This window comes from Mustela nivalis, assembly GCF_964662115.1.
Source record: "Mustela nivalis genome assembly, chromosome: 14".
Classification (NCBI taxonomy): Eukaryota; Metazoa; Chordata; class Mammalia; order Carnivora; family Mustelidae; genus Mustela; species Mustela nivalis.
Genome location: NC_139033.1, coordinates 36,833,914 through 36,860,840, shown reverse-complemented (window position 1 = coordinate 36,860,840; position 26,927 = coordinate 36,833,914). Strand labels below are relative to the sequence as shown.

The 26,927-nt window shown below is 44.1% G+C and overlaps 1 protein-coding gene and 1 long non-coding RNA gene across 4 annotated transcripts in view; one reads left to right on the top strand and one right to left on the bottom strand.

The window, feature by feature from the left end:
* Positions 1-19: 19 nt before the first annotated feature.
* Positions 20-26,616, top strand: LOC309848359. 3 transcript variants are annotated; one of them, XR_014302994.1, is made up of 8 exons: positions 20-152; positions 4,364-4,509; positions 7,078-7,158; positions 7,272-7,397; positions 18,854-18,953; positions 25,373-25,497; positions 25,694-25,774; positions 25,927-26,616. It is a non-coding gene; the product is annotated as an uncharacterized lncRNA (long non-coding RNA). The 3 variants fall into 3 exon arrangements; XR_014302995.1 differs by lacking the exons at positions 20-152; positions 4,364-4,509 and adding an exon at positions 3,207-3,261; XR_014302996.1 differs by lacking the exon at positions 20-152 and having other exon boundaries at positions 4,339-4,509.
* The window catches only part of ATP8B1 (ATPase phospholipid transporting 8B1), a 125,352-nt gene continuing 108,481 nt past the window's right edge, over positions 10,057-26,927 (bottom strand). Inside the window, exons 20-28 of the mRNA XM_082699839.1 lie at positions 26,163-26,238; positions 22,665-22,797; positions 21,983-22,271; positions 18,037-18,260; positions 16,607-16,690; positions 15,592-15,837; positions 15,133-15,271; positions 12,685-12,815; positions 10,057-11,734 (exon numbers count right to left, since the gene is read on the bottom strand). Coding sequence (XP_082555965.1) covers positions 11,510-11,734; positions 12,685-12,815; positions 15,133-15,271; positions 15,592-15,837; positions 16,607-16,690; positions 18,037-18,260; positions 21,983-22,271; positions 22,665-22,797; positions 26,163-26,238 — 1,547 coding nt within the window. The 3' untranslated portion in view covers positions 10,057-11,509. The remainder of the gene's footprint in view (positions 11,735-12,684; positions 12,816-15,132; positions 15,272-15,591; positions 15,838-16,606; positions 16,691-18,036; positions 18,261-21,982; positions 22,272-22,664; positions 22,798-26,162; positions 26,239-26,927) is intronic.

Here is a 26,927-nt window from a genome sequence, read left to right as displayed (position 1 = left end):
GGTGTGGGAGGACGCTCCCGGGCTGGCCCTTGCCGCGGGAGCGCTGCCTTCAGGGTACTATCTCGGTGCAAACCCTCAAGTGTCTATGGTGTACTCTTGTGCACCTAGCGATTTGCTCCTCAAAGGAGTCTCCGGAGAGAGCAAACATTGCTGTAAGCACCTTTGAGGCTCCTTTACCTGTCCTCAAGCCGGGAACGGCGGCCGGGGGGGAGGGGAGGCCCAGGGTTTTGGTAATTAGCGAGTGGTCGAGCAATCCAAAAATCTCAATCCTGTTTAAAAGCGGCTCGAAACTGCAAAGAAAAAGTGGGAGTGATTACGATGAAACTTCATTTAAGCAATTGTAAACGTAACTTTCCTTTTGTTGTAAAGTTTAAGCGCTTAGGTTTGCTCGTTCGTTTATTTCAGTGATTTCCAGGCTTCATGTTTGTGAACTGCCCGTTTATAAGCACCGAATCTATACTCTCTCCCTTAAAAAAAGAAAAAAAGAAAAAAAAAAAAAAAAGGAAAAGTCATTCTAAAGCACTGCTAGACGCTTTCTTGTAAGGAAGTGAATGATGAAAACTCAGCAGCTGGGGCTCTAAAACCATAGGATACATACAGAGGATACCAGACTCTTCTGTTCTGCTTCAGTGACCCTGACCAGGGTCACATCCCTGAGCCACAGATTTTTCCACCTTAAAATGATAATCTGGAAAGGTTGTTATGAGATCAAGTATACAAAATGCCTAGTATATGGTTGGCATCCAGTAAGCCGTCTGTGTTAGGTTAGAAATGGTATTAATTAATCACTGTTAATCTCTTGCTTCATGATTCTGCGCGATTCACATCTTCAAGCCTCGGACCAACCTGCTGAGGCTTTCCCCGCGCACCGGCCCCATTTCCACGTTCACGCCCTCCCTCTTCATTTCCTGAAAGTCTCAGGAATTCAGGATTCAGCACGGGAATCTGCAGGCCCTTCTCACTGGCTCACCTCTCAGCAAATGACTTTGTTTCTTGCTTCAGGCTGTTGACTAGGAGCTCTGGGCTGTCCTCCCTTACTGCCCTCCAACTTCCCTATTCAACACCTACTTCTGCTGTCCTTCGAGGACAATGCACTAGTGTCCTCTCTCCTGACAACTCCTTTGCGGGTCTCCACAGCTCCCCAGGCTAATCTCCATTCCAGCCCAGGAGAATACTTAAAAAAATAAACTCAACCATTTTTATTTTCCGTTGGCAACCTTCCATGATTTCCTTTTGCTCTCAGGATCCCTGCCATGTGCCCATGCAGACCCACCAGGCTGTGTGTATGGTCCAGCCTGCCGCTTCTTCCTAAAAGTACAGTTAGCATCAGCTTGGGCTAGTTTCTTCACTGATTGTCTTGGGTATGATGGGAACTTGGGATAGCGTTTAAGAAAGGTGAAGACAGGGGTGCGTGGCTGGCTTAGTGGCTTAAGCCTCTGCCCTCAGCTCAGGTCATGATCTCCAGGTCCTTGGATAGAGCCCTTGGGCTCTCTGCTCAGCAGGAGTCTGCCTCCCCATCTCTCTCTACCTGCCTCTCTACCTGTGATCTCTCTGTCAAATAAATAAAATCTCTAAAAAAAAAAAACTTAAAAAAAAAATGGATGTTGAATTTTATCAAATGCTCTTTTTCATCTACTGGGATGATTGTATGATTTTCATCATTTATTTTGTTAATGTGCTATATCACATTGATTTGTGGGTGCTGTATCACCTTTGCATCCCTGGAATAAATCGCACCTGACCATTGTGTATAGCCCTTTTAATGTGTTCTTGAATTTTGTTTGCCTGTATTTTATTGAGGATTTTTGTATCTATGTTCATCAAGTATATTGACCTGTAATTTTCTTTTCTTGTAGTATAGTCCTTTGGCTTGCTATCAGGGTAATGCTGGCCTCATAAAATGAATGTGGAAGTATTCTTTCTCTTCTGATTTTTGAAAGAGTTTTAGAAGGTTGGCATTATTTGGTAGAATTCACCAGTGAAGCTCTCTGGTCCTGGACTTTTGTTGGTTGGGAGGTTTTTTGATTACTGCTCCAGTCTCCTTACTAGTAAATTGGTCTGTTTAGCTTTTCTGTTTCTTCAGTCTTGTAGGCTTTAGGTTTCTAGGAATTTGTCCATTTCTTCTGGGTTGTTCAATTTGTTGGAGTATAAGTTTCACAGTATTCTGTTATCATTTGTATTTCTGCGGCACCACTTTTTTTCTTGGTGGGTCTAAAGATTTGTAAATTTTATATATCTTTTCAAAACCAGCTTTTTTTTTTAAAGATTTTATTTATTTGAGAGATAGTGCATGTATTCGTGGGGTGAAGGACAGAGAAAGAAGCAGACTCCCTGTTGAGCAGGGAACCTAATGCAGGGCTGGATCCCAGGACATGGGGATCATGACCTGAGCCAAAGGCAGAGGTTAACTGTCTGAGCCACCCAGGCACCCCAAAACTAGCTTAGTTTCATTGATCTTTTTCCCTTTGCTTTTTTAGTCTTCATTTCATTTATCTTTGCTTTGACCTTTGTGTTTGTCTGGTTTTTTTTTTAAAGATTTTATTTATTTATTTGACAGAGATCACAAGTAGGCAGAGAGGCAGGCAGAGAGAGAGGAGGAAGCAGACTCTCTGCAGAGGAGAGAGCCCGATGCGGGGCTCGATCCCAGGACCCTGGGATCATGACCTAAGCTGAAGGCAGAGGCTTTAACCCACTGAGCCACCCAGGTGCCCTGACCTTTGTTTTTGTATTTGTTTTTTCCTTCTATTGAGTTTGGGCTCTGTTCCTCTTTTTCTGGTTCTGTAGTGTGTAAAGTTAGGTGTTTTGGTTTTGGTTTGGTTTGGTTTGAGATTTTTCTTGTTTCTTGCGGTAATTGTTTATTGCTCTGCACTTCCCTCCTAGAACTGCTTTTGTTGCATCCCATGGGTTTTGATATTTGTATTTTCATTTGTCTCAAGGCACTTTTTATTTCACTTTTGATATTTTTTTTTGACTCATTGGTTGTTCAGTAGCATATTGTGTAATGTGCATATATTTGTGAATTTTCCAGTCTTTTTTTTGTAAGATTTTATTTATTTATTTGATAGATCACAAGTAGGCAGAGAAGCAGACAGAGAGGGAGGAGGAAGCAGGCTCCCAGCTGAGCAGGGCTCCATCCCAGGACCCTGGGATCATGACCCAAGGAAGGCAGAGCCTTTAACCCACTGAGCCACCCAGGCGCCCCCAATCGTCTTCTTGTAATAGGTTTCTCGTTTCATCCATTGTGGTCAGAAAAGATGCTTGGTATGATTTAAACCTTCTTAAATTTATTAAGACTTGTTTTGTGGCCTAATATGTAATCTCCTGAATAATGTTATTTGTGCACTTGAGAAGAATGTATATTCTGTTGTTTTTGGATGGAATGTTCTATATATATTTGTTATATCTGTCTGGTCTAATGGAATTTTTAGAGCCAGTGTTTCCTTATTGATTTTCTGTCTGGATGATCTATCCATTGATGAAACTGGGGTATTAAAATACTGTAATATTTTTGTGTTGCTGGTTATTTCTCTCATTATGTCTGTTAATATTTGCTTTATATATTTTGTTGCTACTATTTTTGGATGCATATATATTTACAAATGCTATGTGCTTTGGGTGGGCGATCCTTTTATCATTATGTAATGAACTTCTTTGTCTCTAATTATAGCCCTGGTTTTAAAGTCTATATTATCTGATGTAATTATAGCCACCCCGCTTTCTTTCTGTTTCCATTTGCAGGGACTGTTTTTCTATCCCTTCACTTTTAGTCTGCATGTGTCCTTCTATCTGAAGTGAATCTTTTTAGCATATAGATGGGTCTTGTCTTTTACCCATTCAGCCACTCTTTGTCTTTTGATTAAAGAATTTAGTTCTTTTACATTTGAAGTAGTGTGTATCAACTATAGCTTTTTGCTTTGTGGTTACTGTGAAGCTTACACTTAACTTAGTAACAGTGTATTTTAAGTTGATAATAACTTAAGTTTGAATACCTTTTATTTATTTATTTTTTAAGATTTTATTTATTTATTTGACAGAGAGAGAGAGATCACTAGTAGGCAGAGAGAGGGGGAAGCAGGCTCACCGCTGAGCAGAAAGCCTGATGCGGAGCTTGATCCCAGGACCCTGAGATCATGACCTGAGCCGAAGGCAGAGGCTTAATCAACTGAGCCACCCAGTTGCCCTACTATTCAAGCTTTTTAAAAATATCAATCCACCACCTTTATATTAGATTCTGAATTTCACTGTATATTTTATACTTTTGTGTTTTCCTGTTACTAATTAGCACCCTCCCATTTCAGCTTATAGAAGTACCTTTAAGCTTTTTTTTTTCTTTTTTTAAATATTTTATTTACTTACTTGGCAGAGGGATCGATCACAAGTAGGCAGAGAGGCGGGGAAAGCAGGCTCCCCGCTGAGCAGGGAGCTCGAAGCCCCGCTTGAGGCGCGGTTTAATCCCAGGATCCCGAGACCAACCTGAGCTGAAGGCAGAGGCTTAACCGAGCCACCCAGGTGCCCCCACTTTGAGCTTTCTTCTAAGACCCGTGTGGTGGTGATGAAATTCCTTTTGCTTTTGCTTGTCTGAAAATCTCTTTATCATTCCTGAAATTCTGAATTGAAACACTGCGGGGCACTGTAATTCTTAGTTGAAAGTTTGGAAGGTTTTTTTCCTTTCATTACTTTGAGTATATCCTGACACTCCGTTCTGGTCTGCAAAGCTTCTCCTGAAAATCCGTTGATTGTCTAATGGGGGGAATCTCTTTTACATAACAAATTGTTTTTCTCTTGATGCTTTTAAAATTCTTTCCTGTCTTTAACTTTTGAGATTTTAATTATAATGTGCCTTGGTTTGCGTCTCTTCAGGTTCTTACTGGGAACTCTCAGGGCTTCCTGGATCTGGATGTCTGTTTCCTTCCCCAAGTTAGAGAAATTTCAACTAGCTGTTCTTTCTTCACGTGAGCTTTCTGCCCCTTTCCTCCTTCCTCTGGAACCTTGTGATGCACATGTTGGACTGTTGGATGTTGTTTCATAAGCCCTATAAGTTACCTACTTTTTTACACTAGGGTTGGGTTTTTTTGTTTGCTTGCTTGTTTTTGCTGCTCTGATTGGGTGAGTTCTGTGCTCTGTATTGGAGTTTACTTGTCCTTTCTTCTTCTTCATCTAGTTTGCTGTTGAACCTCTCTGGTTATTTTTCAGCTCATTGATTATATCTGCTAGCTGCCTCACAGAGGAGGATCTATGTCAGCACCTAGATTCAGGCTGATTGTAAGACCCCTAGGGCAGCACCTTACAAATACATACAGTCCTACAGGACAGCAAGCATTAAGTTCCAGGGGCTACCTACGCTGGGCACCTTGGAAGTGTCTCCTGAGTGTCAGTCACAAAAATTGGGGTGCCAGACAACTGTAGGAGTTCCTTTCTGGAGGATACCAGCAGTCTGAAGGAAGGCGGGTGGAGTGCACAGGCGGCATCTCCTGACTTCTGTCCCAGTACAGCATCTTAGAAGCTCGCTCCCTAGGTGTTCGTCAAACCAAAAGCCTGCCCCTCGGGCCAGAGCTCCAGGACCAGCAAATAGTCCTTTATCACAGAGAGTGGGGGGCGGGGGTTGGTGTTAGCTGGTGTGTGGTGTGTGTGTGTGGTGTCCTGGAGTTTGTAGCAGGCCACAGTTGGCCTCCCCACCTGTTACAGTCCAGTGGGCCATAGGAATGCAGATCCTGCGGGCCACCGGAGCTAGGTGGTGAAGGGCCGTCCACTGGGTGGTAACTGTCCACAGCAGTCAAGGCCTCGGACATAGAGACTGGTACCAGACCCGTATACACACTGCCTCCTGGGCCATGCTGGCACGCTAGAGCGCGGCAGAAGGAGAACACAAAGCTGGTCCTCTGAGGTCTCTGGAAAGGCTCACAGACGGCCCTCAGATGTGTGCTGGCTTAGAAGTCTAGCCTCTGACGTAGCTGTGGAGATGAGCTCGTGGGCCTCTTTCATAGGAAAACTAGGCTCCTCAGACTTGCCTATGGCTGTGCTCTGGGAATGGTAGCAGTTAAAAACTCGTTTCTCTGTTGGTTACAGTCATGTGTGACCTGTGCTAGGCAATCTAGAGGTGTCACCTCATAGCACCCGTGAAAATTGGGGCACCAGGTGAGGGTATAAACTCCTTTCTGGGAGATACGGACTCTAGGTGTGTGCCAAACCAGAGGCCTGCCCCTTTGGGCCCATGCTGCCGGACAAGCACATCACAGAGAGCCTGGGTGTTTATTTCGGTCTGCTGGCTGTGCAGGACCCTGGCAGCCAGCCGAGATCTTGTATCTGATTGATATAATCGTGCGGGTCCCCGGAATGCAGGCCCTGCTTGCCCCCAGAGCCAGGCAATCAAGGGGTGTCCACTGGATGGGTACTTGCAAAAACTGGGGTGCCAGGTGTAAAAATAGTATGAGAGGCAATGAAAAGCTCTCCTCTGGGAGATACTGGTGCTCTGGAGGGCAGCGGCGGGGGCAGTGTGAAGGTGGTGCCGAGATTAACCAAATGTCCACTGGCCTCCATCCTTGGAGAGTACCCAGCAGTCCCCCAGATGTGTTAAGTGAGATGCCTGCCTCTCAAGCCGATGCTTTTAAGAGCAGAAAGCCTCTTTGATGTCAAGTCTGGCTGCTCCTGTGCTGGGCTGTAGTGTGAGGGAGAAGCCAGGGGCCTGAGGCCGGTCGGTGCCATTTCTCAGTTTGCTCGCTAGCCTTTCAGGCCTCATGCATGCAATCCTCATTGGTTTCCAAAGCTCTAAGTTTTAGGGCCTTATTTCTCAGGCGTGGGTCTTAAAAGTTGGGCTTCCCGATATGGGGTTCAATGCTGGAGGTGGGGTTTTCAGCAAGACTGCTTCTCTGCCTTGCCTCCCCACCTTGGTGTGGGGGGTTTGCCCCAAGTTACGAGTCCCTCTGCTTTTGTTTCTGTTTTCGAAGGAAATCATTCCAGATGTAGCTGTGGATCTGGTGTGTCCATGGAAGGGAGTGAGTTCAGAATCTGCCTTATGTCTCCATCTTGAACTGGCCTTACTCCTTTTAATGGCTAAATTATATTCCGTTCTCTCCATAGCCTACATTTTGTGTATCCACTCCGCTGTGGATGGACGTTGAGGTGATTCTGCCCTTGTTGGATGTTGTGAGTGGTGCTGCGGTGAGCATTCACGTGCAAATATTTGAGTGCCTGTGTTCAAGGTTTTGCGGTGTGTATGTGTGTATACACTTCGGAGAATTGCTGTTAATATGGTAATTCTGTTTAACTTCCAGAGGAACCGCCAGACTGTTTCAGCAGTGGTTGTAGCATTTTACATTCCCACCAGCAGACCATGAGGGTTCCGGTTTCTCCACAGTCCTTGTGAACAAGCATTCCCTGCCCCATCCCCGGCCTTTTAGGTACGCTCCGTTCCCGACATGGGGCTTGAACTCACAATCCCGAGAGCGAGAGTCCGCGCTCTACTGACTGAGACAGCCACGCACCCTTCCTTTTCTAGTGATAGTCATTCTAGTGGCTGTGACGTGGTATCTCATTGTGGTTCTGATTTGCATTTCCCTGAGGACTAATGTTGTTGAGGATGTTTTCATACACTTTTTGGCCACTTACAGATCTTCTTCAAAGAAATGTCAATTTAAGTCAAGAAGTCATTTTTACAGTGTTTTCTGATAGGCCTTTTTGTAATTACAAATGCACCAGGTGTTTTATTGTAGCCATAACTTTTTTTTTTTTTTAAAGATTTTATTTATTTGACAGAGAGAGACACAATGAGAGAGGGAACACAAGCAGGGGGAATGGGAGAGTGAGAAGCAGACTTCCTGCTGAGCAGGGAGCCCAATGCGGGACTCAGTCCCAGGACCCTGGGATTATGACCTGAGCTGAAGGCAGACACTTAACGTCTGAGCCACCCAGGGGCCCCCTGTAGCCTTAACAGTCTAGCAGATTCTGACGGGACTGTATGGGACGCCTGGGTGGCTCAGTTGGTTAAGCAGCTGCCTTCTGCTCGGGTCATGATCTCAGCGTCCCGGGACTGGGTCGTGGGACCCTTGCTCAGCAGGGAGCCTGCTTCTCCCTCTGCCTCTGCCTGCCATTCTGTCTGCCCGTGCTCTCTCTCTCTCCCTCTCTCTGACAAATAAATAAAAATCTTCAAAAAAAAAAAGCTGTCTTATAATTTTCCCAAGTTTCACTTACATCACATGAAGGCAACAACTGCTAAAATACAGAGTCCGTTGGAGCACATTTGGTTTTGCTATCACATTGGAGTCCTTTAAGAACTACTTTATCCTCGTTGGATATCATTACTGAATAGTTTCAGGTATTGATTGTCAGTAAGAACCTTTAGGTGGTGCTCTTTGATTAAAAACATGTTCCTCGGGTGCCTGGGTGGCTCAGTTGCTTAAAGCCTCTGCCTTCAGCTCAGGTCGTGGTCCCAGTGTCCTAGGATCAAGTGTCGCATTGGGTTGTCTGCTCAGTGAGCCTGCTTCCCCTCCTCTCTCTCTGCCTGCCTCCCTGCTTGCTTGTGATCTCTGTCAAGTAAATTAAAAACAACAACAACAACAAAACACACACACACACACACACACACATATATTCCTCAACCCCTTTAAATACAGTAGGGCATCCTAGGGGGAAAAGTGCCCCCCCCCACCTTTTAAGGGACTATATCCAATGTCTGCTCAGAACTTTTTCTTTTTTCTTTTTTTTTTTTTTTTAATTTTCCTGGTGTGCCTTTTTTTTTTTTTTAAAGATTTTATTTATTTATTGGACAGAGAGAGAGATCACAAGTAGGCAGAGAGGCAGGCAGAGAGAGAGAGGAAGGGAAGCAGGCTCCCCGCGGAGCAGAGAGCCTGATGTGGGGCTTGATCCCAGGACCCTGAGCTCATGACCTGAGCTGAAGACAGAGGCTTAACCCTCTGAGCCACCCAGGTGCCCCCCCCCCTTTTTTTTTTAAAGATTTTATTTATTTATTTGTAAGAGAGAGAGTGAGAGCAAGCACAGGCAGACAGAGTGGAAGGCAGAGTCAGAGGGAGAAGCAGGCTCCCTGCGGAGCAAGTAGCCCGATGTGGGACTCGATCCCAGGACGCTGGGATCATGACCTGAGCCGAAGGCAGCTGCTTAACCAACTGAGCCACCCAGGCGTCCCAGAACTTTTTCTTATACAATTTTTCTTGCAGAGTCTGATCTGCCCCATGTCCTTTCACCCCATTTCGAAAGGATTGCTCTGATACAGACATGAAGTTCTGCTCCCGAAGCCAGCTGTCAATTGTGGAATAGCAAAAGGGGGGGGGAGTCCTAATTTTCCACCTTAGAAAGCACCCAGGCTGAGGGGCTTTCTCATCACCTACTGTCTGTTTTGCCTCCCAGACAAGTCCCCACGGATGTTACTCTACAGAGAACCTCTGTCTCTGTGGCATAGTCCTGTGGTGCCTGGGTGGCTCCATCGGTCAGGAATCCAACTCTTGATTTTGGCTCAGGTCCTGAACTCAGGGTCCTGGGTTACAGCCCTGCATTGGGCGGCGCTGAATCTGCTTCAGATCCCCCCCACCCCCAACTCTCTCTGGAAAAAGTCTGTGGCATAGTCCCATTTCTTTGGTGGGTCACAGTTTTCCATAGTGTCCCGGAGCAACCTGTCCATCCTGTAGCCGGCCGGTCATGCTCTGCCCTCCCCCAGCCTCAAGCCTCAGGTCCTCTTCTCACTGCTCTCCTGCCTCTCAACGCCTTAATTTCCCTTTGATCATTTACTCACTTCCCAGCCCCTACTTTTGGTCAAAGGTTACCTTTGCTTTTATTCTACCTTCAGAATTGAGGTCATTTTTTAAAAACTGCGCCTTACCTGAGTATCCAAAGATGCACCCTGTCTGGACACAGTTGCCCTTGCCGATTATTAATCCGCATCCGCCGGCCTTTTACAGTCTGAGGACTTCTTCTCTCCCATCTCTGCTAAGACGTAGCACCTGCCCCAACTTTTATTTCTCACTGCAAGAGGACCCATGTGTTTCTTTAGCAACCTTGTAGGCCTTAGCTCCTGTCATATCCCCTACTTAAAAGATACTTTCCAAAGATTTTACTAAAGCATTTATTTTTTAAACAAAAATATACATTAAATCTCAGATTTACAGAATATAGAAATAATTTATCCAAAGCAATTTGCATTTTAAAATTGTTAATATCGCACCCAACAGTGTAAGTCTTTGACACATTTGCATTGTCGACTTTTCCCACAATTCACAAAACAGGAGAGAAAACTGAGAATTATACAAGCAAACTTTGCTTTACCAAACAAAAGAAAAAACAATTTAGTTTTTTTTTTTTTAATTTATAAGATAAAGTTGTAAACTTCCAGAAATTTACTTCCATAGGATAAAGACCCATACATTCTTTCATCATACCTAGAAAACGAACTATATACATGTTGTGATTTTCTTATAGGAACTCAAAGGGGACAGATATTGGGAACATTCACAGCCTAATGGTAAAGAACAGAATTATTGAAAACACTTCTGTATCTTCATTAGAATATGGAAACTGATGTGTGAAAAACACAGAATGAGAAAAGCCTCTAGAAAAATAACTTTTGACTCTTTGAGGATAGTTTCCATAATTGCTTAAAATTAATTTTAATTTTTGAAGGTACATTGTTAGTCTGAAAAATGTGGCTGCCAACAGCCTTTTCTCTGAAGACATAAGACAAGTGAAAACATGAGGCCTCTGTACAAGTCCCTTATAAAATACATATATAGGCAGGTATAGAGTTTGCTTTTCAAAAGAAAGCTTTACCCAAAAAAAAAATCACAATTTATCACTGATGCCCTTAGTTTTCAAGGACTTTTTTAAAAAGCCCATAAATATTTAAACACATCTTTTAAAAATGAAAGTAGGGAAGGACGTGGCTAAAATAATATGGAAAGTAAGAGTAAACATACATGATGCACACTTTTAACCTGGTAGTAAACTTAGCAGATGGAAGGCGTGTACTTATGAAATGTGAAGTGGTTTCCTTGAGCTATTAAACAAATATGAGAAGAGGAAACCACGCAGTTCATTATCAACTCTGAAAAAGTCATCGGACCACTTTGCTTCCAGGTGATGAACATTCATGAATTTTTTTGTCCTTGCCATTATAAATACAAGATCTTTGTTAAAAAGGTAGCCTATGGGGAAGAAAGCAGCCTCTGGAAATTCGTGTTGAAGGTCCCAGACTGGATGATCTAAATGTGATTTTCCGAGTACCATCTGAATTGAAATAGAAGACAGTCCCTAATTCTGTTGTCCTAGATGGAGACCGGATTAACAGGTTCCCTTTGAATCATAAAGAACACAGGTGGATAACAGGACCTGGGAAGGTATCCTTCACTATTGCAACAGTCCGGCAGCCCAAGCAGCTTGTGATGAAGGCGGTGGTCTTTAACATCCTCGTGACAAATTCAGGGTTTTCTTGTCTTATAAAAAGTCCTGAGAATCTTCCCATTAAAAAAAATAGACATTTGTACCCGGCGTTGCGGGGGCAGGCTTGTCAGCTCTCCACGGTCCGCCGGTACTCGGCGGTGCCCTCGGCGATGATGGCATCCAGCGGGGAGCGCTTCTTGCGGATGCTGCGCCCGGAGGAGATGAGGTCGGCGTAGCCGCGCTGGTGCGAGAAGGCGTAGGCGGAGCGGCGGGAGGACACGCCCCGGCGGAACACGTGCTGCCGCCGCTTCCACTGCTCCTCGGCTTTCAAGCGCTTGCGGTGCTTCTGAATCTGCGGGCGGCAGAGACACGGAGGTGTGGGACGGTGTGGGACGGCGTGGGACGGCATGGGACGGCGGAGGGGGACCGGGTGGGCGCTAACCTGGATGCGGGCCAAGCTGTCTCCTGGAGGCCGGCGGCCCCGGCCTCCTCTGATAGAGAGAGAGGTTACGGGCATTCCCAGGGTCTCCCCGCCAGAAAGCGGGAGCCGAAAATGCCTCTCGCCTACGCTACTGGACGGCGCTCCCAGGAGCAGGACCCGGGACTTGCCTCGCTCAGCACCGGCCAGGACCGGCCACGTGACCGGGTCTGGTCCCAGAGGCCTGCCAGGAGTGGGCGGGGGCCCCTCAGGCCCCATTCCCGGGCTCCTGAGGAAGCTTCTGGCCTCCTGTGGCCAGTGAGGTGTCGGGAGATGCCCAGAACTGCAGCAGCCAACCCCCAGCTCCAAGCTGAAGCTCTAGCAAGGATAGCAGAGAGGAGCGATGGAAAGAACCCCAGTCTTTTAATAACAGACATTAAGGCGCTCAGTCCCCTTAGATGACTTAAGGTGCTCAGTGCCCCAAGCCTGCTAGTCAGTGTGCGAGCTGAAGGGGCGCATTATTTGGACAACTTGTAGCTCAGAGGATCCTGCCAGAAGAGGGGGCATTTTTCTTGAAATGAAGAAAACCCCAACCTCTTCACAGGGAAAAATGTTAGTATTATAATTGTTAAATTGAGCCGATAGACCTATGGGGTTCCTTATACTATTCTCCCTTTGATAATGTTTAAAATAAAAAGCATGCAAACAAAAATCCCAGTCCCAAAGGACTTATTTGCAAGATGGAGTTCAACAGAAGTAGTATTAAAAAATGTTCACACCAAACTTGCCACGGATTTAGAATTTTGCAGCAAAGCTGCTTTGGGGCCAGGCCTTGCTTTCTGTGAGGGGCACTCAGAATGAGGAGAAGACTGTTTGTTCTGTACCTTATCACTTTCTGATGGCCAGATGGTCATTGACAAGAACCGTATGGCGACGACGGGCAGCAGGCACACGGCAACGGTCAAGATGATGGTCAGCCAAATGTATGGCTGTCTCAAGGCGTTGGAAGCTGTGCCTGTAAAAACATGGACAGTGAATCCCAGGGGTCCTTCATCCTCAGGGCAGAGTGAACATTCCTTAAGCCTTAAATGATTGTCTGTGGTAAACTTTCAGATTGGCCTCCCCAGAACGTCCCGTCACTGCTGAAGGAATGAACATTTTAAAAACGGGACTAAGCAGAGCGCCTGGGTGGCTCAGTTGCTAAGCATCTGCCTTCAGCTCAGGTCATGGTCCCAGAGTCCTGGGATTGAGCCCCACATCAGGCTCCCTGTTGGGCAGGAAGCCTGCTTCTCCCTCTCCCACTCCTCTTGCTTATATTCCTTCTCTCGCTGTCTCTGTGTCAAATAAATAAAATCTTGGGGCACCTGGGTGGCTCAGTGGGTTAAAGCCTCTGCCTTCGGCTCAGGTCATGATCTCAGGGTCCTGGGATCGAGCCCCAAATCATGCTCTCTGCTCAGCGGGGAGCCTGCTTCCTCCTATCTCTCTGCCTGCCTCTCTGCCTACTTGTGATCTCTGTCAAATAAATAAATAAAATCTTAATAAATGACATCTTTTTAAAAATAGGGCTAGGCAAAGCAAAATGAGGAAGGCAAGTGTACATCACTGAACAACTAAATAAGGAAAAAAGTGTTTGTTGACATTGCATTAAGTAGAAATGCAAAGTTAGGCCATCTATACTAATACGTTTTTCCAGGAATTTACTTTCCAATTTATAGTTTGAAACTCCAAGTAACAGTAGCAACTTGCCCTGCCATTAGTATGACAGCCCTTATGGCGGGTGTTTTATACAGGTCATGCCATTTCATTACCTCTGAGGGATGAAGAGTAACCTTCTTGCCACACAAGGAAATTGAGTTGTGGAGAAGTAAAGATTTCCCGGGGTAACAACTAGCCGTGGCAACTCCTAAATTAAACCCTATATCCATCTGACTAGAGCCTTGCTTTTTCCATTGTAGTTCAGCAGCAAATTTATGTCAGAGAACGTAATAATTCATACAACTAGATAATCATATATAACTACCCAGTTTTATAATTAACATCCCTTAGAGCCAAATCTATCACAGTGTTCGTTCCCTGTACTTACACTGTAAGTTTATAAAAGTAGTGGCCTTAATTTTTTAAATGTGTTTTTACACTGCTAAATAAAAAACACACCCTCCCTTTGGGAATATTTTAAGTAATGGGGTACTAATAAGCTTTTTAAAACACAGAGTCGGTGAAGAGAAACAATCATCAAAAAAATGACCTCACTCCCGAATAAAGGGTTATTACCACAGCAAATGTCTTTTTACAGCTGGCCATTAAAAAAAAAAAACAGAAAACAAACTAATTTTTTACAGGGAAACTAGTTTATGGGGACTTTTTTCCTCATTGTGAATCCAAGCTACTGTATTTAATAAACTAAGAAATTTGTAAATTCTAATTCATGATATTTAAAAATTTGTAATATGTATGAAATAGTTCAAATTCATTCTAGCATTTATCATTTGTCCTATTTTATACAGCTGTAAACTATTTCTGAAAGTTTACTTCTTGCTCTGCATACATTTTTTTTTAAAGGTTTTATTTATTTATTTGACAGATCACAAGTAGTCAGAGAGGCAGGCAGACAGAAATGGGGGGAAGCAAGCTCTGAGCTGAGCAGAGAGCCCAATGCAGGGCTTGACCCCAGGACCTTGGGATCATGACCTGAGCGGAAGGCAGAGGGTTTAACCCACTGAGCCACCCAGGGGCCCTTCTGAATACATTCTTCTAATGATGTGATAGGTTTTCCACTTCTGAATTCTAAAATTTCATCATATGGGACTCATACCTTGATTAGCTACTATAATATTATTAGATCTTTGAACTCTTTCCATTTTAAAAAAACAATTCGAATTGCAGTGGTATAATCTTTGTACAAATTGATTTTTCCAGAAATTGGTATGTATTATCTTTAGGTGTTTTCCCCAAGTGGAAATCCTGGGTCCAAATGTATGAGAAGTTTTATAGTTCATTACATATTTCCAGATAGTTCTTTGGAAACATTATATTATCATGCTACTAGCATTACATGCATACTCGATTTCCCAGGAACATACTAATATTAGATTTGGAGGTGGGACCTCCTGTCTAACTGAACAGATGCAGTTATATCAAATTTTTAAATTTTGCTTTTTTCCTGTCACATTATCCCTACACTCCAGCCCACCACCGTCATTCAGTTGCCAGTCAGGACATTAATTTTCACTAGCAATAACTTCCACGTCATGTTATTACTTAGAAGTTACCTTGGAGTCTAAACCAGTAACACTTTTCTATACCTTTATTTTTGGAATTTAGAAAATACCAACCTGTAAATTGAAATGCAGAGGGAAAGAGGACATGTATTCCAGCACTATGAAAGTCAAACATGATGCCAAAATAAAGAGCAATGCTTCCAAATATGGAAAAAGCATTCACAAAAGTCCAGTAAGAAGTATCCAAGCCAATCTGTAGAAAAACCAGAGAAAAACAGAGCATTCACTTTTAGGGAGTTACCAAGGAATAAAGAATCTAAGGATTCTGAAAATAGAATTCAACAACTTAGGCATGATTTGGCTTGAATACCAAACAATCAAAAACTATCCTTGGCTCACGCAAGAAGCAGGAAATGTGCTCGGTGTAAGGCGTGCAGACAGCATTTGCATTTTGTAAGGCGGCCGAGGCTCAGCGGGAGGGAGAGTGGGAGCCAGGTGCACGCACACACTGGTCCGTGGACAGAAACGCAGGTAACTGACGGATACTGCGAACAGTCGACTGACGCCACGTACCTGGAAGTTCACTGTTATTATGAGAGCAGAAGCAATGGTCACAGCAAAAGACTGGTAGTCTGAAGGCGCCTCTCCATCCTGTCCCACAGTTTGCAGATACGCTCCCAGAGGTATGAAGAAGAGAACCATTGATGTTAAAACTCCATGCATCAAGCTTACAAAGAACTTCTTGTAGTTGAAGAGTAAGTCTCTTTGTCCTACGATGTACAACCCAGGGAAGCGGAGGCTCAGTTTGTCACTCACATCCTTAAAGGGAAAAAACACACGGGAAATAGCTGTGCGCCATCCAGGACCCAAGAGCTCCGAGATCCATTCCAGTTTCTCTCTCACAGAGAGTTTCAGCTTAGTTTTAGGAAGGCAAAACCTCAACAAGGTTAAGTCCTGAATGGTTACAGTGTGCAGAGACCAACGCCTTCACTACAGTCCACCGTTATCTGCTATTTAATTAAGAAAGGGACTAGGTAGAGATCTATTAGTTTGCTCCTCAGAGAAGGAAAGCAAATAGTCATGTCAAAAAAAAAAAAAAAGTAGGGAGACTATTTTTACCTCCTGGGAGCATATATTCTAATTTTTTTAGAAAGTCTTTTCACATCCAAGTTGATGGGTTAATTCCAGATGATTCTTTTTATCCATTAATAACAAAGAACTGCTCCTGGATGAAATGTGGACTAATTTGGGAAACTGAACACAGGCGTTTGGAGAAAGAGTAAAACAATTTTAAAGTCACTCCTCTAGAGACAGACTATACTGTCAGGTGTCTTGACAAGAAACTCCTAGTGTCCAAAAGGGAGATAATAAACTCTCCTGTTCATGAATTCAGCCCAGGCACAGAAATGCCCTTTTGTCACTGTCATACAGAAGTACAGCAGCTATCCTGGTCGCTCAACAACAGGACAAGAATAGGGTTTTCTTGGGAAGCCATGAAAACCAAAAGAATGCACTGAAATATTCGCTTTTAACTTCTCAAACGGGCCCAGTCGGGCCTGAAGTGTCCGCGTCTGCACAAGGCTCCTACCTGGTCAAGCAGCCCCATGAGGAGCACGGGCAGGCTGGAGTAGAGCACGTTGTAGAGCGTGATGAACCAGTCCTCGTACGCGGTCTGTGGGGAGAAGACCGTGGCTGTGTCACCAACCAGCACCTACTGCCCAGCCAGTCCACGCGCATCCCCCTCTCCCAGAGCCTGCAGGGCCCCGGCTGTGTGCGGCCTCTGCCGGAGCCACATCCCGTGGAACGGGCAGAATCAAAGAGCGCTCCACAGAAACAAACCTGCCTTCCAACATAGATGGGGGAATACACACCAAAACATGTTTTGGAAAAGGAGTCCCTTCTGTTTGACTAATGCTGGAAAATACGTTGGTGCCGATCCTTTTTACATCCCTTGATTAATGAATTAGATTACGTAACACAAAAACTGGTTCAAAAAGCACGTAAGGGGGGCACCTGGGTGGCTCAGTGGGTTAAAGCCTCTGCCTTCGGCTCAGGTCATGATCCCAGGGTCCTGGGATCGAGCCCCGCATCAGGCTCTCTGCTTAGCAGAGAGCCTGCTTCCTCCTCTCTCTCTGCCTGCCTCTCCACCTACTTGTGATCTCTGTCTGTCAAATAAATAAATAAAATCTTTAAAAAAAAAAAAAAGCACGTAAGGTATCATTCAAATGTTCCTTTGCTTTGCGAGTCTCACGTTTCCATGTAAACATCACATGCAGAATGTGAATATGAAAAATGGGCTCTTGGAAGCGTAAGCAGGACCATGCACAAACGGGTCCTCAGGGCGGCGGAGAGGAGCCGGGCTCACTCTTCGCCACCAGCTCCACACAGGCCTGTGGGGAGCAGGACGAAGGCCCTCACTGTGCTCAAGGCTGGCCCAGGCCCTCGGGTTTGGAAGCTCTTCTGATACCATCTGTCTGTGGCATCAGAAGTTTGGACAACCACAAGCATTGATTTTAGGTTCATTGTTACTAATGATATTTTTCTGCTGTTTCACCATTTCAGCATATTCTGTATGTCCCCCACTGCCATTTCAGCACTAACAAAACCAAAAATCAACAGGTAAAGAGAACAGATTGATGATCATCCCAAATTTATATAATCCCTTTAGCCTATCACAGTATCATTTTATATGTTCAGCGTTGAGTAATTTGTTCTCGCTATTAATGGCAAGGTGACGCAGGGGAAAAAAAATCTAGGGTAAAGGCAAAGACACATAACAAAAGCCAGTAGGTCAGGAACAAACCTGAACTTTCTGAAGGCAAAATAAACTATTTTTTAAGGCACCAGAAACCTTTTAGAAAAGTCATCGATAATCTCAATCCATGCCTCAACTGTTGAGAGAGAGAGAGAGAGAGCATCCAATCCGCAAGCGCAAAGGGGACAGGTTTTTTTCGGAAGTAGAGTTTTATTTATGGAAGACTTCTCCTCATCAGATAATACGAATTATCATTCTGTTACCTGCGCAGAGTAGCCATTGAAGAAGGAGTACCAGAAATGAACCAGAGTGAATGCGAAGTTCTTGTAGAAGAAGTAGCGCAGGAACTTGCACATCCGTATGTAGGACCACCGGCCGTGCACCAGCAGCAGCCTCTGCAAGTAGCGGAACTGGGCGAAGGAGTAGTCGCTTGACATGACCGCCTGCATGCCTTCTTGCCCACTTATGCCAACGCCGATGTGGGCAGCTGTGGGGCAGAGGGAGCACATATGTGAGTCCTAAGCTAATTTTAAGGCGAAACATTAAGGTGATGAACATGTTTCCACAGCAAAACACAGAAACACATTCATGAAACAATACATGTGAAAACTGCCACTCACCAGCTCCCCACCCGAGCTTCTGAACTTGATGTCCAAGATATGGGTTGCCCAAAAGAACACACGCTGGGGCCTCTAAAGGGTGTTTGTGGAAGGATCTCAGGTGGGTGGCAAATTCCATTAGGATTATCTACCCAGCTCGTCAGCCATCCTTCCCACCCACGGGGTCAACCCCAGGAGTCCGTGCAGACTGTGTGTCCCTGGTCCCTGTGTCCCTGGCCACCACTGAGCCGGCTGAGGGCAGATAGGTCCTCAGCAGCGGATGCTGTACACTGGCCCTCCCAACCTCCCTGCCACCCTTGTTCTATGGGAAAGGTGGGAAACACGTAAAAACCTTACACTGCTCAGACTCCCTGGCACTAGTTCTGTTTGTGAATTGGGTTCCATTGTGACGAGCCACTTGAAGTGGAAGTCGATGTGGGCTGGAGCTCAGCACCCCTTCCTTTTTTTGGCATTTCTGCAGCACAGTTCTTATCCTCTCTCCAGCTGCCTGGATGTTGACAGACAAAAGCTGCTCAACTGAAAAGCCCTTCATAGGAGCCTCAAAGCTAGAAGCTCCTCCGGTAAGTGACTAAGATGTTAGAGACTCATGCTAGCACCTGCTTTCTTCCGTCCATCCAGAGCTTTTCATGAGCACCTGGTCCCTTGTATTAATCACTTCCTGCTTAAAGTACCAGCGGGGTCTGGTTCTTGTACTAACCTTGACTGAAAACCCAAGCTGGGGCGATCAGTGTCGCTTTCACATTTTGGAATTAAGATTTGGGCGTATTTGTCTTTGGAATTTTAACCTGTACATTCTAGAGTTGTGGGAGATTATATATATGTGTGTGTGTGTGTGTGTGTGTGTGTGTATATATATATACATATGTATACATATATATATTTTTCCCCCCTCCTGAGGGGCAGAGAAGTGAAGAAGTCTAGAAAGAGGGAGAAACCAGAAGCTGGGGTCCTGGTGCAGTTCCAGGTCCTGGTTCTAGCATCTTTCTGAGGCCTGGCTTCTTGGGAGGCACAAAATATCTTTTTTTTTTTTTTTAAATTTGGGACAGAGAGAGCAGGAGTGCAGAGGAGAGGCAAAGGGAGAAGCAGACTCCCCACTGAGTGGGGGAGCCCGACGTGGGCTTGATCCCAGAACCCTGGGATCACAATCTGAGCTGAAGGCAGACACTTAACCAACTAAGCCCCCGCGCAGGTGCCCCCATCTTTTTTATGTTTTTAAAATAAATATCTTTTGGTCTTGAGCTTACTTTAGTTGTTCTCTAATATTTGCAGTCAAAAGTATTTTAACAAAGATAATATTAAACTTTCAGCATTTAATTATGGCCCACCATGACCTTAAGAGGCACAGTTTTTTCCTGGGGAAGGTTCCAGAATGGATAAAAATCAAAGTCAAATTTTTATCTGTTTTTCCAAAAGTTGAATTACGAACTTTATCTAGGTCTTAAAAGACATGGAAGTAAAGATGTACTGACATCACTTAGAGAACATGTGTTGGAGAACACAATGTATTTTTGCTTAGACCTAAGAGCGACTGCCAACTCAGGAGGTTTCCAACTGAAAGACGCTCCCCAAATCCTGCCATGGTGGCAGAATACAAGGTCCGGCAAATTCAAAGCAACACAGTGACTTGGCCAAACCTAAGTTTCAAGCAGCCCTTTGCAATTCTAAAAAATAGAATAAATTGCATGTCTCAGTCAATATTTATGATTTCTTTCAAAACACATAAATAATTCTTATGACTAGTCATGGTTGCCAAACTGCCCTTTCCTCCCAAACCGTGGCCTTCTTTCCTGAACAAGCAACAAAGGGAAATATGCAGAGGTCCTGGGGCCAGGGAGGAGGAATGCCGGCCGCAGGCCCTGATGTCCAGCCCAGCCTTTTTGCTGAGCACACCAAGGACAGTATGTGAAACGAACACAGCCACAGCTCACAGGGGATTCAAGGCAACTGAACAGATGTACTTTGTAAGGCCACACTTTTTTTCCCCCTATTATCTAAATATAGCCACCTGGATTTTCCCGAAGCTTCAAAAATGGAGTTTCAGATGCCTCATGGGTAGGCTGCTTCATAGCAGTTTAACAAACCCGTCATGTCCTCACGCTTTTCTGCCTCTGTCTCCCCTCTCATGCTGCTTGTTCCTTCTTAGGGTGTTAGATCTTCTTAGGGCACCAGCCAGCAGACCTCTTCCAGCCCAAGAGAGGGAGAGAGGACGGGCAGCCCTGGAGAGTCCTTGCATCCATATGGCGGGTTTCAATTCCCTCCACGTCCACTGGGCTACGCTACTAAACGTGGAGCATGCTAACAAATGGCCAGATTTTTGGACATTTAAATTTCACTGTACTTCCTTCTAAGCAAATATCATTTCTGCATACTATTTTTTATGCAGACGAAAGTGATGCCAGTTTTTCTAAAGTACCAAAAGGCACTATCAGTACTTGGACTTCTGAGGAGACCTGCGTTTCTTTGATTTTCATCCCAAACGGAAAATGAACTAGAACCGGCTGTAGGGGCAAGAAATTGATAGCATTTGGAGCAAGAAAGCCAGTCCTATGCTAGGGTGAACACATGCAGAACACACTGGAGACAAATGACAACTAGCGGTGGCCACAGACATACACATGATAAAGAAGACATACGTCACATAGCTGACTCCTGCTGAGGAAGATAAAGTTGGAATATTCTTAGTATAGATCGAGAAGGAGGAGGAGGAGACTCTAAGAAAAGAAAAAGACATGAATTACAAAATAGCCTGAATTAAGCCTAGTTATACATTATGCAGTTAAAGTAGCCAGCGTAACAGGACATGTGTGGTCATGTAACAAACGGTTCATCTTAATCATACCACAAAACTGGAGGGGACATCAAAGATAATATTGTTTTTTAAAACCAACCCAGGATTCAGACATGTTGATGAGGGTTTGGTTCTGCACACTTTACTACGAGCACAATGTATTTCTGCGTGATAGGACTCGGTTCTTCAATTTTGAAGACCTAGGGTGCTCCAACCAGCGAAACGACCCTTGACCCTCTTCTAGGAAGGTCAGGAGGCTCATGAGAACATGTTGGGGCTTTGCTTCAGTGCCACGTATGTCACCCTGGACACCCAGTTTGCCAAGATCAAGAAGAAAGCCCTAGAAAAAGATGCTCAGAAGAAAAAAAAAAATGCTCTCAAAATCCAAGAGAATTCACTCCAAGCTCGGCAGAGATTTTTGCAAAACTATTAAATAGCAGGATTTTTTTTAATAAGCCTTAAGGAAATACGGAAAAGTAGCAAGAGAAGGAAAACAAATCCACACGTATGTAAAAGAGGGCAACAAATAAGGCTCAGTTCCCCCATCTGGAACTCCTCTTCCACTTGGCACTTCCCAAGTGGCACTGTCTCCTCCCTGCTCTCTCCTACTGGGTAGCCTGAGCTTCCTGAGGGCAGGGTCATAGGTGTCGTCGTCATGCGGAAAGGCCTTTGTCAGGCATCTTCTTTATGAAAGCCTAAGCAGCGACAGTCAGAAAGACTACCCCCCCCCCGCCCCCCAAACATCCCTGCCATTGCTTCTCTCTGGCAGCTCCGGTGGCCCCGGCTGTGGGCAAGACTCACTTTTGATCATGTTTACATCGTTGGCCCCATCTCCGATCGCCAGCGTGATGGCCTTCTTGTACCTCTTCACCAGGTCCACCACCATCGCCTTCTGCTTGGGGGTGACCCGGCAGCAGATGACCGCGCTGCACTCGCAGGCCAGGTCGACGAAGTTCTTCTGCCGCTGCTCTTTCCTAGCTTCCAGACGCCGCTTACTCTGCGTCCGCATGCGCCGTTCTTCTTCTGTCCTTGGGAACTTCAGCTTCAGAATCTTACTTCTCTTGGTCTTTTTCTCCAGAAGAATCTCGTTCTGGGTGGAATCAGAGGATTACAACCATTTGCGTTTTTATATCAAGAGTGTCATTCCCAAGACCTTAATCATGTGATGGTTCTTGGGTTACATCATGGATGATACTGTTTTGACTATAAAACCTATTTACTATAAAATTTAGAAAATACAAAAATGTACAAAGAAGAAAATTAAAATGACCCATTGATTGATGAGGCAGGGATAACCACTATTAGCAGTGTGATATGATTCCCTTTGTAGATCATATATTAATTCTCAAACAGGAAATTTCCTATTCATTTGCAGGCTAACAGATTTTTAGGTTGGCAGTTAATATGGGAAACCATCTCAAATCAGTCCACAATGAACTGCTTTAGTTTAATCCAGAGGTACAGATACAGTAATTATACGTACCAGCCAAGAACCAGTGATTATCAAGGCACGGTTTTCACCAGATGGAAAAAAAGGTTCATGCACCGGGGGTACAAATTTTGCATAGACGCCACCTCTATTCCTCTGGTTTTCCATCCTTGTGTGAAGAAGAGCACTGGGGGGAAAGAAATTTAAGTGTTTTAAGAGTACAAGACTGTAAACCGACCCTTGACTGTGAGATATTTTGGATAAATAATCTTTTTAAAACTGTGATTTAAAAAACACACAAAATTTATCATAACTATTTCTACTACGTATACAGTTCAGTAGAATTAAGTATATTCACTTGGCTTTGTAACCAATCTCCAGAACCTTTTCATCTTTCTTTTTTTTTTTTAAGATTTTATTTATTTATTTGACAGAGATCACAAGTAGGCAGAGAGGCAGGCAGAGAGAGAGAGAGAGGAGGAAGCAGGCTCCCCGCTAAGCAGAGAGCCCGATGCGGGGCTTGATCCCAGGACCCTGAGATCATGACCTGAGCTGAAGGCAGAGGCTTAACGCTCTGAGCCACCCAGGCACCCCCTTTTCATCTTTCAAAACTGAAAACTCTATATCAATTAACGAATTCCGCATTTCCCCCTTCCCTGGTCCCTACTACTTTATTTTCTGTTTCTGTGAATTTGACCACTCTAGATAACTCCTATAAGTGAATCATACGGTATTTGGGCTTTGTTTTGTTTTGTTTTGTTTTTGCAACTGGCTTATTTCACTGTCCTCAAGGTTCATTCCTATTGTAGCACATGTTAGAATTTCTTTCCTCTTTAAGACTATCCCATTGCATGGCTATACTACATTTTGTTTATCCATTCATCCCTCCATCAATGGGAATTTGGGTTGCTTCTACTTTTGGCTATTGTCACTAGTGCTGCTATGGACTTGGGTATGAAAATCTCTTTGAGTTCTGGCTTTCAATTCTTTGCGATATATATCCACAAGCAGGACTGCTGGATCATACGGTAATTCTATTTGTGATTTTTCTGAGGAATCATGATACTGTTTTCCATGGTAGCTGCACCACTTTATTTCCTACCAGTAGTGCACAAGGGTTCTAATTCTCACATGCTTGCCCACATTTGTTATTTTTTGCTTGTTGTTTTTAGGGTTTTTTGTTATTATTGTTGTTGTTTTAAAGATTTTGTTTATTTAAAAGAGAGATACGGAGATAGTGAGAGAGGGCACAGGCAGGGAGAAGAGAAGAGAATCAGGCTCCCTGATAAGCAGGGAGCCCGACGTGGGGCTCGATCCCAGGGCCCTGGGATCATGACCTGAGTCGAAGGCAGACGCTTAACTAACTGAGCCACCCAGGCACCCTGCCTTGTTTTTGTCTTGATAGGAGCCATCCTAAAAGGGTATATACTATGACAGCTTATGCTGGCTTTAATTTGCATTTCCCTAATGTTTAGTGATGTTGAGCATCATTTCATATGCTTGGTGGCCATTGGTATATCCTCTTTGGAGAAAAGTCTATTCAAGTCCTTTACCCATTTTTAAATCCAATGACATAATCTCTTTAAGTCTTATTCCTCCCTCTGTGGGGCACCATGTGCTTGGTGCTTTGTTATCTGCCAAAGACAGCTCACGGAAGACAGAGCTGAAAATGTGTTCACAAGCAATGGGAGAGGGCAGGCAATCTTGATCTGAATTTTAATACCTGGTGTGAACCCCCGGTGTATCATCAACAGTGGCTACTAGTTGGCAAGAAGCAGCTTACTCCCACATAAAATTATGTTTGCTTCTGAGAAATCCTCAGTGCTTTATATCAACAAGTAATCGAGAAGACCACATATACTACATTCATGTGCAAGAAAAATGAGTTATGGAGTTTAGGAGTGGAAGGGTCCACAAAGATCTCACCCAGACTCTTCCTTTACAAGTAAGAGACATGAGGCGATTGACCTGCACCAAAATGATAGGAAAATGGCAATGAAAACTCAGGTCTCCTTACTCTCAGGCCAGAGCTTTCCTCATGACACACACACAGCCACTGTTCTCCACCTTAGCACTACTATGTCTCGGGGCCGAGGACTTCTCTGTTGTGTGTGGCTGTCCGTTGTGTCATCGGATGTTCAGCAGCATCCCTGGCCCCTACCCCGCCCCCCGCATTATGACAACTAAAGATGTCTCCGGACATTGCCAAATGTTCCCTGGAAGGCAGAATCACCCCGGTTGAGAACCAGTACCCTAGAGGATTAGGTATCTATTACTTTTTTTTCTACATTAACTATTCATTTTCAAGTTGAAATTAAGGAGTTATCAAGACAAATCACTAAAAGGCTGGAAGAGAAAAAACGGGAAGTTCCCCATCCAAACCATTATATAGGAATCACCCTTTCAGGAAGCATCTACAGAGAAAGATGGAGTCAGCCCTCTAGGAAGTAAACCTAACTAACAGCAGGCTCACAAAATTTGCTACTTGCATAGATTTTTACCTTCTAATTTAGCTCGGGGCCCAATTTTCAACACTTGAGAAAGAGAGACCCAAACTCTATTAAGGCCCCCATCTATGAGAAATAAGGCCATCTGGCCATTAGCCAAATCACTTGAAACCAGGAAACTTCTTACGTAAACGTATTAGCATTTATTTGTCTATCCCTATTTTTTTAAAAGCTAAAAAGCACAAAGAGGCATGGTTTCTGCAAACAGAACTGATCTATTTAGATGTTAGAGCTACCCGATTTTGTCTAATTTAGCCTAGTGCCCAGTATCCTGGAACAGCTCGCAAAAGCTCCAGCACCATCATTAGAAAGAAGATGAACCACAACCATCAACTCCCTCATCATCTCATCACTTCTCGGCCTTTGGGCTAAGCTCAAGCGTAAGTCCCTCATCATCCTACCAGACTAGGCACGTGTGTCTGCCCACAGCTTCTGGCCTTGGGACAGCCTGGGGGAGGTGTTGTAAGGAAATGATTTGAGAAATAAATATAGTTGTCAAGATAGCACCATCCAAGAACTTGTGCAACACACTCTCAGCTTTTTAACAGGACACGGCTCTTCCTGATGCCTTTCCAGGTCCGCTGTGCCCCTGGGTTCTCAAGGGTTCAGGAGAAGCTATGCTTTGAAGTATCCCACGCCATCCAGACAAGTTTAGAGGTACATCTCATCCAAGCAAAATTGTGACATTCTTTCCTTCTGTATTTCTTTCAAAATTAGAATTCTTAGAAAAGGCAGCACATGGAGAGAATTCAGATTAATTGGCTAGTAACATCTTGATCTCTTTTTTTTTGTTGTTTTTTGGTCAGCAGGTAAGCATGGAGGACTCCCCAAGGAATGGAGAGAAATGGCCCCTGAAAGAGTAAATAAAGGCCCCAAGCTCCCCTAACTCTAAAGTCTGCACAAAATAAGGTCAAATCATGATAACCTGGAACTACCTGGGTTCTCCTGCTTCATTTAAATGTGAGGAAAGCTGTCTGAGGGGCCAGTCAGCTCCCATTTCTCGCCATCTGCCATGTCTACTGCCTCTAGTTTTGCCTTTACTTACTTTATATCTTCCCCATAGCAGATAGTGGTGTCTTCAGTCAGAAGTTCACATGCAAATCCTATATTTTCAGCAGTTTCTACAACAGAAAAATATTAAGTGAGGGTATGTGTTGTAGTGAGTGCTGTGTATTATGTAAGACTGATGAATCACAGACCTGTATCCCTGAAACGGGTATATAATATATAACATTATATGTTAATAAAAAATAAAAATACAAAAAAAATCTAAAAATAAATAAAATTTAAAAATTAAGTGTTGTTCCAGTTGATGAATGATGGACTTTAGCTAGTAATGAGACTTTTTTTCAAGTCATGAAATAGATTCAAGCCAGTATGCTCTTTTTTCTGTGATAAAATAAGTGAAGCCACTTATTTTTTATAACTTTTCAGTTATAAAAAGAACTGTATCATCAAACACATGAACTGGTTATTTAATAAATCAGTGTTCACTGAAATACTAAGCAGTCAGTTCCTGTGGTTTAATCATTCTGTTATAGAAGAAAAGAAAAGATAACTATTTCTACAAACCTTTACACAGGGCTCCTACTGCAGACCCCCCACCCCCCTTTTCCATTACCACCCATTGTTATGTGTTTAAGGTCAGGACTTCCCTTAGCTTATCAGAGTGTGTAACCCATTAACAACGTAAGGTAAGAGAAATTATCCAATTTTCCGCAGGAGGCTTGTGGAGTGAGGAAGCCATGCCAAACAACTCCTGGTTGAGCTCTGGATTTAAAAGATAAGATCATCCCTTGGATATAAAATT